The 16031-nt window shown below is 35.9% G+C and overlaps 2 protein-coding genes across 5 annotated transcripts in view; one reads left to right on the plus strand and one right to left on the minus strand.

Annotated features, from left to right (window-relative positions):
- P4HA3 (prolyl 4-hydroxylase subunit alpha 3) overlaps positions 1–1133 on the plus strand; it is a 72152-nt gene extending 71019 nt beyond the window's left edge. For both annotated transcript variants that reach the window (XR_003514679.1, XM_027562926.1), the window contains exon 14: positions 795–1133. Coding sequence is in view for 1 of the 2 variants with exons in the window: in XM_027562926.1 (XP_027418727.1) it covers positions 795–842 (48 nt within the window). In the remaining variant the exon portion in view is untranslated. The remainder of the gene's footprint in view (positions 1–794) is intronic.
- Positions 1–16031, minus strand: part of PPME1 (protein phosphatase methylesterase 1) — a 51516-nt gene that overhangs the window by 20722 nt on the left and 14763 nt on the right. For all 3 annotated transcript variants that reach the window (XM_027562933.1, XM_027562931.1, XM_027562932.1), the window contains exons 2-5: positions 8308–8401; positions 7669–7761; positions 3607–3664; positions 3107–3158 (exon numbers count right to left, since the gene is read on the minus strand). In XM_027562933.1, coding sequence (XP_027418734.1) covers positions 3107–3158; positions 3607–3664; positions 7669–7761; positions 8308–8401 — 297 coding nt within the window. The remainder of the gene's footprint in view (positions 1–3106; positions 3159–3606; positions 3665–7668; positions 7762–8307; positions 8402–16031) is intronic.

Genomic DNA, 16031 nt, shown 5'->3' on the forward strand with positions numbered 1-16031 from the left:
TGTTTCACAGAGTGATTGAATTCAGAAACAATATAAATGTTTTATTGCTTCACCTATTTCAGCAACAATCCAACTTGTTGACTCTTCTAATTCTTGGTAATTATCTTCAGTTCCTACAGAAGGTTTTAATCATTTATTTTCTTTTGAACTTTTTGTGTGAGTTATCAACTTATTATCTCTTAGCTCTTATTCACCTTTTACATGTTCCACAATAACTGGATGAGGCCTTTAAATATTTTTCCTTTGCTAGCTGGCAAGATGTCAAGCTATGCCAGTAGAGGGCAAAGGAGAGATACTGCAGAAAGAGAGGGTTTTGTTCCTGGTGTGCACTGACTCCACAAGCTCCTGTAGCTTGTCTAGCATCCAGGACCTGCAGCACACACAGCTTTTCCAGTGACCAGCTCTTGAAACACAGAAGGTTTCTCCAAACACTCCATCCCCTCATCCCTAATGTTCTTTTATTCTCCCTAGATTTTTGAAGTATAATTGGTATATAAAAACGGTACATAATTAATGTATACAATTTGGTAAGTATACACTCCTGTTATCATCACCATGATCAACTCCTGTTATCACCATGATTAACTCCTGTTATCACCATGATCAACTTCTGTTATTATCACCATGATCAAGGGAATAAACACATCCATCACCTTCAAGATTCCTTGTGCTGCTTGTGTGTGTGTGTGTGTGCACACATACGCATGGTAGAAAGACTTTACATGAGAGCTACCCTCCTAACAAACTTCTAAGTGCACAGCATCATTAACTATAGGCATTATGTTGTACTGCAGATCTCTGGAACCATCCCCGGTAATTTTGCTGCAGAGTGCTGCTGGTGAGACAACTCCATGTGAACAGCTTCCCCTGAACCTGAAAGGGCAGATTTCTGGCAAGTTCTGCCAACAAAGCATCAAAGTGACTTCTACACCTTCAGTAAGCCATCATTAGTGCCCTCTCCAACAAGGGGATCTCAATCTTTTCCACTCAGGTGCTGTCTCGGTCTGAGGGGAAATAGGAAGTGGCTGCTTCTTACATCTGCTATTTCTAGTCTTTCCTTCTCTTTTTCAAACCTGTTCCCAGCTTTACAGAGATGTAACTGATAGATAAAATTATAATATATTTAAAAAGTGTACAATGTGATGATTTGACATGTATACACCAGGACATTGATTCCCATAATCAACTTAATTAACCCTATATTCTTTAGAGCTCTTACGTTTTACTAGCCAATTCCTCATTACTCCAATCCCCTGTTATAATTAATAAATCTTTATATTAAGCTTTCCTTGTTTATTACTATCTGATTTCTCTGATTGTCCCAGATTCATACATGATTAGGCAATATTTCCTTAAGGTCATCATCAATTCTTTAATTTCTTCTTGAATGTCAGTCAAGCTATCACATCCTTGTCTGGCTGCCTGGCCACTTAGATGATATATTTCACTTTTTTGTACCCTTTAAAAATCATCTGAAAATCTTTCTATGGGTATTACATGCTTGATTATTTCAGGCATTACTGTTCTCACATTACAAAGAAAAAAATGAGGGAGCAGATTCTTGGCTCTCCTTTCATGGTTTCTCAGGCACATGATTATTGAGTGGAATGGTTCTCACACATTGTTATTTCTCTCTCTTTGCCAAGCACTATGGTTGAATGATCACAGATCAGGTCCATTAACTGTGTGACCTCACATGGTTAGTTACTGTGCCAATTTCCTCATTGATAAAAAGGTGACAATATTTACACTATGGATTAAAACAAATAATTTATTATAAATAAATGTTTAATTTACACTTAATAAAGCCTGGAAGATAAAAATCACATAAAAAACATCTACTATAATGATACAATTTTGGCCACATGAATTCGGGTTCTGAAGAAAAAACAGAACTTATATCCAGATTCAACTTTACTTATATCCAGATTCAAGCTGCTAAAGAAAGAAGGGACGAGGTATTTTTGGTGCCAAAAAAATACTTGAGAGAGAGCATGCATTAAACACATCAGAGCGCGCGTATTAAAAGCAAGGCAGCTTGAAAACGCCTGTTTACAAAATAGAACGTTGTATGTGTATGTACTCAGTCGTGTCCGACTCTTTGTGACCCTATGGACTGCAGCCCACCAGGCTCCTCTGTCCATAGAATGTTCCAGGTAAGAATACTGGAGTGGGTTGCCATTTCCTACTCTAGGGGAACTTCCCAACCCAGGGATCAAACTCATGTTTCCTGCATTGGCAGGCAGATACTTTACCACTGAGCTACCAGGGAAGCCCATACAATACAGAATAGTGGTTCCCAGATACCAGTCATGGGACTGGCTGCATCAGATTCCTTTATAGAAATTTATCAAAATATAAATGCCCAGACCCACTGGTAGAAGCATGAATTCAAGAGCTGTGAGGCAGGGCTGAATGATCTGTACTTTAAATCATTTCTCAGATAATTCTGATGAATGGCCAGGTTTGAGAGCCACTGTAGGTGCTATAGGAGAAGGCAATGGCACCCCACTCCAGTACTGTTGCCTGGAAAATCCCATAGATGGAGGAGCCTGGTAGGCTGCAGTCCATGGGGTCGCACAGAGTCGGACACGATGGAAGCAACTCAGCAGCAGCAGCAGCAGTAGGTGCTATACTCATCTTTTACTTTGCAGTCCAGGGTATAATCAGTTATTCTTTAATACCTTGTTCCCATCTTACTATAAAGCTGGAAAAAGCATGCGGGCAGGATATCATAAGAACATCTTAGAGGGCATTTTGTAAACAACTATTTTTCAAGTTTGGGTCCCCAATAGATATTCAGATTCTATTCAATATTCAACTCTGTGAACAGAAGGAAACTTTTCAAAAGCTAACACAGACTAAACTGTTCCCTGAAGAATTTTCAGGGCATCATTTTAAATGATGACCATCATACTGAATATACCAAGAAACCAGAGGTTTCTTTCAATATTAAATAGTAAAGAAACACTAGATATAGAGAAAAAAAAGAAGTAAAATGTTCTGTTATTTATTGTTCAACAATCTCACCAGGAAAGCCATAAAGATATATTATTATTTATGGTAGTAATGTAAGCCAGGTGATTGTATAAACAGTATTACTTACTTTGCCATTGTTTCTGCAGACAGGTCTTCAGAATTCCTGACTTTTGTTTCACCTAAAAAGAAAATATTTTAAAAATAAAATTCCCAAGGAGATAAATGATAAAATCAAGAGTACTGTCTTCCAAAAATCTCACTTTAGGATAATGAAATGGGGACTTTATAATTGTACATGATAGGCACAGCAAGGATTTTCTATTACAGACATATCTTTATGAAGGATAATTACAGTAGCAAAGAAGGAGGATAATTACAGTAGCAGGTATTTCCACATTCCTTATACACCACCTGCATTGGAATTTGGTTACATTAGCAGACATTTTCTCAACAAGATATATATGTGTGTGAATTTATAAAATATTTGTGAAAACTAAAAGCTAGGATTTCCCTCAAAATGCCCAAATGGAAATGACCAGACCCAGTGAACTTTTTAATACTTTACACTGTTCAAAAGGGTTGGCAAATGTGTCATTGAGTCAGTGAGTAATTAAGAACTTCACTCACCATGACCTCGAAGATCCAAAGCCACAATCCTACATTGAACTCTACTAATGATTGCTGCCTAGGAGGAAAAGGAAAAGTATTAAGATACATCAAGGTTAGCAAATCTTTCCCCATTACCAATGATAACTTTGTTGGGTGAACTGCCATCAGAAATAAAGGATCCCAAGAGAATTAAAGGAATTCCCCTTTAAAGAAAATATTTAAAACTAATGACTGTTTTTTTGATACACATTCTGGCTCTATCCCAACTTCAAAATATGAAATCCCTCAAATTTAACTCTTCCTAGCTTTCCATGAAACAGAATAAGCACCTCTAAGCAAAGCCCCTCTGAACTCTGCCATCACCTATGATTTTCGTCCACACTCACTGGTTATTTCTTCCCTATTCTAGAAGGAAATTCTCTAGGTGAGAACTGTGAGTTAGTCTGTATCTTGGTTCAGCACATCACACAAATGTGACACTCAGATAATGAAATAACCTTGAAAGCAGCACAAGTCATAAAATCTACCAAAGATTCACTTAAGATAGAGCAGCAGTACACATGTTTGTGCCAATTAAAAATATATTGAAAAAGAAATCATAATATCATGAGCCAGTACAATTTTACTGGTTTAAACAAACCTAAAATTGAGGATCTTCTTCCTCAAATGAACTAGACTCTTTGACATTAATACATCACAATTAGTGTTAGTAAACATCATCAACACTTTTTTAACTTTTAAAGAAACGACAGGACAACTATCTAGGCTAACGCCTACATTTCATGAATGAGGAAACAGAAGTCAAGAGATAGGAAATTATTTTCTCAGGATCATACAACTAGCAGTAAAAATAAGATGAGAACCAAGGTAAGCTACTAACATAACAGTCAATGTATAAGATAAATCAAAGCTCTTAAATCACATTTTCTCATTTTATTTTTAATTGACATGTTTTTAATATAGTCACATTATAAAAATATAAAAATTAGTAAGAAAGAGAGGAGAAAAAAGCTCATATGATTTGCCATCTAAATGTCATCTCTTTGGATGTTTCCTATGATCTTTTTCCCCAACTCTGCTGAAATATTATTGACATATAATATTAAGGCACTGGATGTGATCATTTGATACATGTGTATATGTAAAATGATTATCACAATAACCTCCAGCCTCTCACATAATCATCATTTGTGTGTGTGGATAATATTTAAGATCTATTATCTTAACAACTTTCAAGTATGAATACCATACAGCTAATTACAGTCACAATGCTGTACATTTAACAGATTCCCAGAACTAATTCATCTTACAGCTGGGAGTTGGTACGCTTTGACAAACATCTCCCCACTTCCCCCACCTCCTAGCCCTTGACAATCACCATTCTAATTTCTATTTCTATGAAGTCAGCTTTTTTAGATTCTACATATAACTGAGAACACATATTATTTGTCTTTATCTGATTTATTTCATCTAACACAACACACTCAAGGTCCTCCATGTGGTTGCAAAAGCCAAGATTCCTTTCTTTTTCATGGCTGAATAATCCTGTGTGTGTGAGAAAGAGACATGTTTTGCATGGAGCTATTCAGTTTCCCCAACACCATTTATTTTAGAGATTATCTTTTCCCCATGGAGCCTTCTTGGAGTCCTTGGAATTTTTGGTTTCAGTAAAGTTGAACTTATCAACCTTTTTTTAATGGCTTCCATTTCATGGGGCTGCCCAACACCATATATTAATGTTCTTATCATCTTTTTACATGGACTTCCCTGGTGGCTCAGACGGTAAAGCGTCTGTCTACAATGCGGGAGACCTGGGTTCGATCCCTGGGTTGGGAAGATCCCTTGGAGAAGGAAATGGCAATCCACTCCAGTACTATTGCCTGGAAAATCCCACGGACAGAGGAGCGTGGTAGGCTACAGTCCATGGGGTCACAAAGAGTCGGACACGACTGAGCGACTTCACGTTCATGTTCATCTTTTTAAATTCAGTAGTTTAATCCATTTGCAATTTTTATATTAACTTATTTTTATACATGGGCTTATTTCTGGTTTCTTTCTGCCAATACCATACTACTGATAAGAGTTTTAGAATATGCTTTGGTTCATGTACTGTTGAAGCCTGGCTTGGAGAATTTTGAGCATTACTTTGCTAGCGTGTGAGATGAGCACAATTGTGCGGTAGTTTGAACATTCTTTGGCACTGGAATGAAAACTGAGCTTTTTCAGTCCTGTGGCCACTGCTGAGTTTTCCAGATTTGCTGGTATATCAAGTGCAGCACTTTCACAGCATCATCTTTTAGGATTTGAAATAGCTCAACTGGAATTCCATCACTTCCACTAGCTTTGTTCAGTGATGTTTCCTAAAGCCCACTTGACTTCGCATTCCAGGATGTCTGGCTCTAGGTGACTGATCATACCATCTTGATTATCTGGGTCGTGAAGATCTTTTTTGTATAGTTCTTCTGTGTATTCTTGCCACCTCTTCTTCATATCTTCTGCTTCTGTTAGGTCCACACCATTTCTGTCCTTTATTGAGCCCATCTTTGCATGAAATGTTCCCTTGGTATCTCTAATTTTCTTGAAGAGATCTTTAGTCTTTCCCATTCTATTGTTTTCCTCTATTTCTTTGCACTGATCACTGAGGAAGGCTTTCTTATCTCTTCTTGCTATTCTTTGCAACTCTGCATTCAAATGGGTATATCTTTCCTTTTCTCCTTTGCCTTTCACTTCTCTTCATTTCACAGCTATGTGTAAGGCCTCCCCAGACATCCATTTTGCTTTTTTGCATTTCTTTTTCTTGGGGATGGTCTTGATCCCTGTCTGCTGTACAGTGTCAAGAACCTCCATCCATAGTTCATCAGGCACTCTATCAGATCTAATCCCTTGAATCTATTTCTCACTTCCACTGTGTAATTGTAAGGGATTTGATTTAGGTCCTACCTGAATGGTCTAGTGGTTTTCCCTACTTTCCTCAATTTAAGTCTGAATTTGACAATAAGGAGTTCATGATCTGAGCTACAGTCAGCTCCCAGTCTTATTTTTGCTGACTGTATAGAGCTTCTTCATCTTTGGCTGCAAAGAATATAATCAATCTGATTTCGGTGTTGACCATCTGGTGATGTCCATGTATAGAGTCTTCTCTTGTGCTGTTGGAAGAGGGTGCTTGCTGTGAACAGTGCATTCTCTTGGCTAAACTCTGTTAGCCTTTGCCCTTCTTCATTCTGTACTCCAAGGCCAAATTTGCCTGTTACTCCAGGTGTTTCTTGACTTCCTACTTTTGCATTCCAGTCCCCTATGATGAAAAGACATCTTTTTTGGGTGTTAGTTCTAGAAGGTCTTGTAGGTCTTCATAGAACCATTCAACTTCAGCTTCTTCAGCACTACTGGTCAGGGCATAGACTTGGATTACTGTGATACTGAATGGTTTGCCTTGGAAATGAACAGAGATCATTCTGTCATTTTTGAGATTGCATCCAAGTACTGCATTTTGGACTCTCTTGTTGACTATGATTTCTTCTAAGGGATTCTTGCCCACAGTAGTAGATGTAACAGTCATCTGAGTTAAATTCACCCATTCCAGTCCATTTTAGTTCAGTGATTCCTAAAATGTCGACATTCACTCTTGCCATGTCCTGTTTGCCCACTTCCAATTTGCCTTTGATATGACTGATTTCCAATTTGATTCATGGACCTAACATTCCAGGTTCCTATGCAATATTGCTCTTTACAGCATCAGATTTTGCTTCTATCACCAGGCACATTCACAACTGGGTGTTGTTTTTGTTTTGCCTTTTTCTCTTCACTCTTTCTGGAGTTATTTCTCCACTGATCTCCAGTAACATACTGGGCACCTACCAACCTGGGGAGTTCATCTTTCAGTGTCCTATCTTTTTGCCTTTTCGTACTGTTCATGGGGTTCTCAAGGCAAGAATACTGAAGTGGTTTGCTATTCCCTTCTCCAGTGGACCACATTTTGTCAGAACTCTCCACCATAACCCGTCCATCTTGGGTGGACCTACATGGCATGGCTGATAGTTTCACAGAGGTAACATTAACTTCCACTATCAACTACTTACTTACCGTGAACACAGCCCAGGAAAGGGCAGAATGGCCTCCTCCATGCAGAAGGAGTAGGACTGGACCTTCTGAACCACTCTTGTAAACTCGAAAAGTGTATGAATAGTTAAAGATAACATATCTAAGCTTTTGCTCACTGAAATTTTTGATTACTTAGTTATGATGATACCAATGAGAAAATTCAGACAGGACCAAATTATAAGCAAAGCTACAGCCTTCCAAGCTTGAGAGGCACTTATGGAGAAGTTTCTGAGACACCAGACCTGTTTTTGAGGCATGGGAGCTGTGTGACCACTTTTTCAATGGAAAAAAAAAAAAACACCGAACTATTCCCTTTGCCCTAATGAGGACATAATTCCTGGCTTCTAGACACTAAACTGGTTCAACTCACTTTACTCATGAAACCATCCCCTCAAAAGATATATCAGTTTCAGGAATTTAATTCTTAATCCCCTCCCATATATTAGACAATTATAGCCAAATAAGATATTAATAGTCTTACAAGTAACATCCCATGTCATGCAAGGAACAGACGGAATAAAAATGAAATAAACAGCAAAAATAAAGAACATTTTAGGAACTATACAAATCTTTGTAGACACTATAAATTTATTAAGGAATAAGCCAGTTTGCAAAGGATATATCCTTGCCAGTTTCATTCTCTACTTCTACATCTTCCATGGACTCAAAGTACTGACTCCAAGGAACAGGAGAAAAGTCCCGCTTTCTTCCAGGGCTAAGGGTAAGAAAAAGAGAGAGATTACAAATAAAACATAGTCACGCATGAAAAGATAAAATCTTGATCAAAATATTAAACCTGAAATGAAAACAGATATTTTCTCATAAAGATATGAAGAGTTTTTATACAGTTAAAATGTGTTTTAAAAAGCTCAAATATGTATAAAAACTTTAGGATTTTAGGAAATTTTATTAGCATATTTTAATCACAAATATATTACATGTATATAACAACACAAGTTCTCTCACCTTATTCTTGGCTATAGGCTCATTCCTATCCTTTCAATCCAGTTCAATATTGTTCCTACTACAATAATTTTTGGTCACTATTGCTTCGTCATACCTTTAATCTTCCATATTTTTTCATGCTTCTATTTCATTTCCCAACCAAATGGCACACTGGCCATATCAATACCTTGAATTTCTGGGTATTTATCTGAAGATAAGCTTACACAGAACTGAAATGACTTATCTATTCAATGTACCATTGTCTGTAATAGAGAAAAACTGAAAATAACCTAAATATCAGCAGGTAACTGATTAAAATAAATTTAAACAATAGTTATAAAAAGCAATTATATATTGATAAAATTCCTTATTTATAGATATGATACACTGTGAAGTAAACAAACATGATGCACATACTACCATATGGGTAAAAATGGGAAATACATATAAATGCAATTCCTTATGTATGTTCAGACTATCTCTGGAAGTATACTGATATAACATTGATGGTAACCTGGGAGGGGAACTATGACTAGGAGGTGAAGAGGAACAATTTTCAATGCACATCCCTTTCTATTTCTGAACCATGTATCATTTAAAAATATTAAATCATTTTAAAACAAAGCTAAGCAATAAATATCTACTTACAACCTATGTCTTCAACTTTGGATGGAACATAAGAAAGAAACCCTGAGTCTTCCTCTACTTCCGTATCTACTCTTCTTTCCAGTAATGAAGGAAATTCAGAATTCTATTAGGAGCAAAACATTAACTACTGCCTGAGATCTTTTACATGCTATGGGACCAAACCGCGGGTATTTATAAAGTATAATATAAAGTCCCTTTTAAATATTTAAGTGAATACAGAAGTACTCTAGGTTGACTATAATATGGAATGAATTACAGTGGTGCAGCTGGGCAATCAAGGATGTATTCTCTCAACAGTCAAGTATTTATTGAATATCGTTTTCTACTAGGCACTGCAACAGATTAGTGGGTCTCAATCCATGTAATAAAATTACCTGGGAAGTTTATAAAAATACTGATGCTTAGGTCTAACTCTAGAAATTGATTTAAACCATCTGGGATGTGGCCTAGGTACTGATAATTTTTAAAGTTTCCCAAGTTGAGAGAGAGGTGCTAGAAATATAAAGGAGTATATGGTTTGGAATAACAGAGGAGTTCAAACTCCTCATAGTTCCTACTATTTCCCTTTAATTCCTAACACAGTATGAACCTGGGCAAATTCAATTGATCTAAACTCTTTCTGCCTTAAATTATAGTGACTAAGTAAAATAAGATATCTTTTAAAAGAATCAAATATACTCAGCCATTAAAAAGAATACATTTGAATCAGTTCTAATGAGGTGGATGAAACTGGAGCCTATTATACAGAGTGAAGTAAGCCAGAAGGAAAAACACCAATACAGTATACTAACGCATATATATGGAATTTAGAAAGATGGTAACGATAACCCTGTATACGAGACAGCAAAAGAGACACTGATGCATAGAACAGTCTTATGGACTCTGTGGGAGAGGGAGAGGGAGAGGGTGGGAAGATTTGGGAGAATGGCATTGAAACATGTGAAACGTCATGTATGAAACAATATGCCAGTCTAGGTTCAATGCACGATGCTGGATGCTTGGGGCTGGTGCACTGGGACGACCCAGAGGGATGGTGTGGGGAGGGAGGAGGGAGGAGGGTTCAGGATGGGGAACACATGTATACTAATTAAATAATTTTCTATTAAAGAAAAAAAAATAGAAAAAAAAAAGATAAAAAAAAAAAACAAATGATGATTTGGAATAAAAGGAACCTTTATACGATGTTGGTATAAATGTGAACTGGTGCAGTCACTGTGGAAAACAATATGGAGGTTCCTCAAAAAATTTAAAAAATAGCACTTACATATGACTCAGTAATCACCTTTCCAGGCACATAGCCAAACATTTTGAAATCTGGATCTTAAAGAGATATCTGTACTCCCATATTCATTGCAACAGTATTAACAATACCAAAGTTGTGGAAATAGTGTGAATGTCTGTCAATCAATGAATGGTTAAAGAAAATTTGGCAGTTATATACATCAAAATGTTGTTCAGTCTTTAAAGATAGATATCCTATTTGTGAAAACATGGTCTAACCTAAGTGAGATAAGCCAAACACAAAAGGACAGACAACACAAAATTCCACTTACAAGAATAATATGAAATAGTGAAACTTACAGAAACCAAGTAAAATGGTAGTTATCAGGGACTAGATGTCAGAACTAGTGAGGAGCCATGGGTCAAAAGGTACAAATTTCAGTTATGCAAAATGGAGAAGCCCCAGAACTGTATTGTACACTATACTGCATCTAGTTAACAATACTATATTTCATACTTAAAATTTTGCTAAGTGGTACCTGTAGACAAATGAAAATGGAAGCACAAAGATGCAAAATATAGGAGACCCAGCAAAAGCTGTTGTCCAAGGGAAGTTTATTCAAAAAAATAAAAATAAAAAAAATAAAAGAATCAAATGAATCTGGTAGTTGCTCAGTAAATGTGTAAACCTACTTCTGATAGAAAAACTTCTGTGGAAGTAAACTACAACTTTAGTCTAGACCTATTTTTCTGGTTTGCTGGTTACACTTGAATTCCTACTGGAAAACTAAGAGCAGAACCCTTTAATTTTACTTACACTCACAAACTCATCTATGCATATATTAATTTGAGTATATATAATACAATAACATGGCATGCCAAACATATTATAATAGATTCTAAGGATCTTGAATGAAATTTTAATGTCTAGACCGAGGGATACGGTAGCAGTAGTACCTAACATTTACTGTACACAGCAGTGAGTCACTGTTCCAATTTACAGGCATGATTCTATTTAATTCTTATAAAACTTTCAAAGTTATTTTTATCCCCATTTCACAGATGAGAAAACAAATTAGGTACACAAAGCAACTTCCCCAAGGTTATACAACTACCAAGTGGCAGTAACAGGATTCAACTCCAGTTCCATCACTCTTCAAAGTCTCTCCAATGCTGCACTAATTCTCAGATTTTTAAAAAAATCTATTTGGTTGTATCAGGTCTTAATTGTGGTGCACAGGATCTTTGTTGCATCATGCAGAACCTTTCACTGCAGCATGTGGACTCTCTAGTTGTGGTGCAAGGGCTCACTTGCTCTGTGGCATGAGGGGTATCAGTTCCCTGACCAGGGATCAGACCTGCACCCCCTGCATTGCCAGGCAGTTTCTTAACCATAGAACACCAGGGAAGTCCCCTCAGACTTTTTTTTTTCCTTCTCTCTCATTTATACTTCTGAAAAGTAATAAGGCTTTATTTAAGGCATATTATCAAAGGTTTCCTGTTCAGAATCTAAATATGATTAACTTTGCCAAGGCCACAGAAACTTTCTGAGTTGGCCAGGCACAAGTTAAAGAAAAAGTACTTTCTACAATTAGAAATTATTGCTAGGAGAACAGCCTCCACTTCTTTCTAATCTTCCTTTTAAAAAAAAGTTTCAGGGACTACCCAACTTTACCAACGTATGAGTAATTCCCATTTAGTTTAAAAGGCAATAATCTACACCTCAAAATGCTGCTCCTACTACCACAGAGATTTTTTGGACATACTCCTAACATCTGCATTTCAACACATAATTGTTTATACACTCCAAGACTTGACGACATTTGGTAACTTAGACAAGAAGTAAAATAGTAAGGGCCTTGTATGAAAACTAGTTCTAAAAAATACACGCACCCTAATATTCACAGCAGCACTATTTACAATAGCCAGGACATGGGAGCAACCTAAACGTCCATCAGCAGAGGAATGAATAAAGAAAATATGGTACACATATTCAATGGAATGTTACTCAGCCATAAAAAGGAAGGAAATAATGCCACTTGCAACAACAAGGATGGACCTAGAGATTATCATACTAAGTGAAGTAAGTCAGAAAGACAAAAACACTGTATCACTTATATGTGGAATCTAAAAATATGACACAAATGAACATACCTATGAAACAGACACAGATTCATAGATATCGAGAACAGACTTGTGGTTGCCAGCTTGTGATTGGGGATGCAGGGGGTGGGGGGAGAAAGGATTTCAAGTTGGGGATTAGCAGATGCACACTAGTATACATGGGACAGATAAACAAGGTCCTATATATTCCATGATAAATAGAAAAGAATATATATTTATAACTTAGTGACTGCTGTACTGCTGCTGCTAAGTCGCTTCAGTCGTGTCTGACTCTGTGTGACCCCACAGACGGCAGCCCAACAGGCTCTCCTGCTCCTGGGATTCTCCAGGCAAGAACACTGGAGTGGGTTGCCATTTCCTTCTCCAATGTAAATATATATATATATATATATATATATATATATATATATATGTAAATATATAAATACATATATATTCCAATATATAAATATAAATATATATTTATAACTTAGTGACTCGGAAATTAATTCAACATTGTAAATCAATTATAGTTTGATTAAATAAAAAACCCCTTGGCCTATATGTTGACCTTAACAGTCTATTTCCAACAGAAAGTGGAAAAATTTTTAAGAAGATGAAAAGAATGAGGGGCTACTGCACTCTTAAAACTTTTAAAATCTAAATTAATTTTCCATTTGCTAGAGACTAAAGCATTGTTCTGCCATTATTAATTGTGTGACCTTGGGCAAGTCACTTAACTTCTCAAGGCCTGAGTTTCTTCATGTCAGATAGGTTTGTAGCATCAGTTTTATATGCTTCGTTATGAGGATTAAAGTAGTCCTTTGGTTACTCTCAAATTATCCTCTTCTATTCTCTGGTGGCTCAAACGGCAATGAATCTGCCTACAATGCAGGAGACCTAGGTTTGATCCCTGGGTCAGAAGAATCCCTGGAGAAGGAAATCTTTTCCATGGCAACCCCCTCCAGTATTCCTGCCTGGATAATTCCATGGACAGATGAAGATGAGCCCAGTGGGCTACAGTTCATGGGTTCACAGAGAGTCAGACACAACTGAGCAACTAACACTTACTATTTCTGTCATGGAGCCAATCATTTTCAAAAATTAGTTTATTCCTTGGAAGTATGGATACCAGTGAGGCTGCAGAAGGAGAGGGTGGTGAACTGGGAGAACAGGACTGACATATACACTATCATGTATAAAGTAGGTATCTAGTAAGAACCCTACTCTATAGCACAGGGAACTCTACTCAATGCTCTATGTAACCTACATGGGAAGGAAATCCAAAAAAACTCCATTTTATTTGATGGAACACATCCTCCATTAGCTTCCCGAGACAGAGGAATTAATTATGAAACTTTGCATGTCAAACTTCTGTTACCCATTTTTACACTTGACTGACAGCTTTCTTTGATATTGAAATTTTATGTTACAGACCATTTCCATACTGTGGAAGGAAGTACCTTGATAGATTCAACTTTGGAAGTGTTCGCTAAAATTATACGTACATTTGTATAAAAATATGTGAATATATAAAAAATATATATAAGATCACATTTATATAATTATATTTTAAAACATATACAGGGAATTCCCTGGTGGTACAGTGTTTAGGAGTTGGTGCTTTCACTATGGTAGCCTGGGTTCAATTATTGGCTGGGGAACTAAGATCCTGCAAGCTATGTGGTGTGGTCGGAAAAACACACAAAAGCAAAAAACAAAGGACACCACTGAAAATATGAAAAATCATAGATCTGATAAGGAACTTGTATCTAGACTGTATAAAGAACTCATAATACAACGACAACCCAATTTCTTAATGAACAAAGGATCTGAATAGACATTCTTCCAGAGAAGATATACACGTGGTCAATAAGGACATGAAAAGATATTCAGCATCATTTAGTTATTAGGGAAATGCAAATCAAAACAACAAAGAACCACTTCACATCACTAAGACAGCTTTTGACAGAAAGACTGCCAATGACAAGTGTTGGCAAGAATGAAGAGTTAGAACCCACATACATTGCTGATGGAAATATAAAATGGTACAGCTGCTTTGAAGAACAGTTTGTCAATTCCTCAAAAGGTTAAACAAAGGTATCATATGATCTAGCAATTCCACTCCTAGGAAATTACCCAAGGAAAATGAAAACATCATGTCTACATAAAAACTTGTATAACAATGTTCACAGGGGCATTGTTCATAATAGTTAAAAAGTAGGAACAATTCAAGTCTCTATTAACTGTTGAACAGATAAACAAAATTTGGTATAAATCCAAACAATGGAATATTATTTGGCAACAAAAAAGGAATAGAATAATTCAACATGCTACAATAAAGATGAACTTAAAATATTATGGCAAGCAAAGAGGCCATTCACAAAAGATCACATATATTAAGTCCATTCATTATAAACGTTCAGATTAGGTACATCTATTGAGAAAGAAAACGATGGCTGCCTAGGGCTTAGAGGATTAAGGGAAAGTGAGGACTAAAAAGCAAGACATATTGCTCATGGGTATAAAGTTTCTTTGGGGATGCTACACATGTTCTAATTTGACTGTGGTAATGGTTGCAGAACTTTGGGCGTATGCTTAAAAAAACATTGACTGTACACTCTAAATGAGTCAGTTGTATGGTATGTGAACTCTATCTCAATAAAGTTACCAAAAAATGAGAAGGGGAACACTTAAATAATAGATTATATCATTACTTGTATGGTATGTAAACTCTCTCTCAATAAAGTTGTTACCAAAAAATGAGAAGGGGAACATTTAAACAATAGATTATATCATTACTACCCTAATGGAGAAAAAAATGAAATGAGAAAAACACAGGTCAGATGAGACAAAATACAAAATAAGATGGCAGAAATAAATCCAAATGTATCAAAAATAAACTAATTACTCTAGGTTTTAAATATCTTAAGATGAGATTTTTTTCTTTTAATTTTCAACTATATACTTTTTAAAAGAGACAGAAAGTTCCAAAATAAAAAAGATGGACAAAAACAAAGTAGGCAAATATTAGACAAAACAATTTTAATTTACATTTAATTTTAATTTACATTAATTTTATATTATTCTCTATCAAACTTTAGGGCATGTTTCTATCAACTTCTAATTAAGGTATTGCTTTTGAGTTTTTTTAATTTATAGATTTTCTGTCATTTCTTACCATTATATACTTTTTAAATTTTATTTTATATTGCAGTTGAGTTTTAAAGAATTTTTTTATCCCCCACATTTAGAAATTAAAGTTTAGAAACTTTAATCTTAAAAGTAGAACAAACCTCTTCTTAGGAGGCTTTCTTTCTTCTTAAACTTTCTCTTCTATTGAATTATATCTACTATACATGTTTTTATTCCCAACATTTACATTTTGTTCTCTGAAACCAGGTTCCTCTTTTTTTTTTTTTTTTTTA

This window comes from Bos indicus x Bos taurus, chromosome 15 (assembly GCF_003369695.1).
Source record: "Bos indicus x Bos taurus breed Angus x Brahman F1 hybrid chromosome 15, Bos_hybrid_MaternalHap_v2.0, whole genome shotgun sequence".
NCBI classification, from domain to species: Eukaryota; Metazoa; Chordata; class Mammalia; order Artiodactyla; family Bovidae; genus Bos; species Bos indicus x Bos taurus.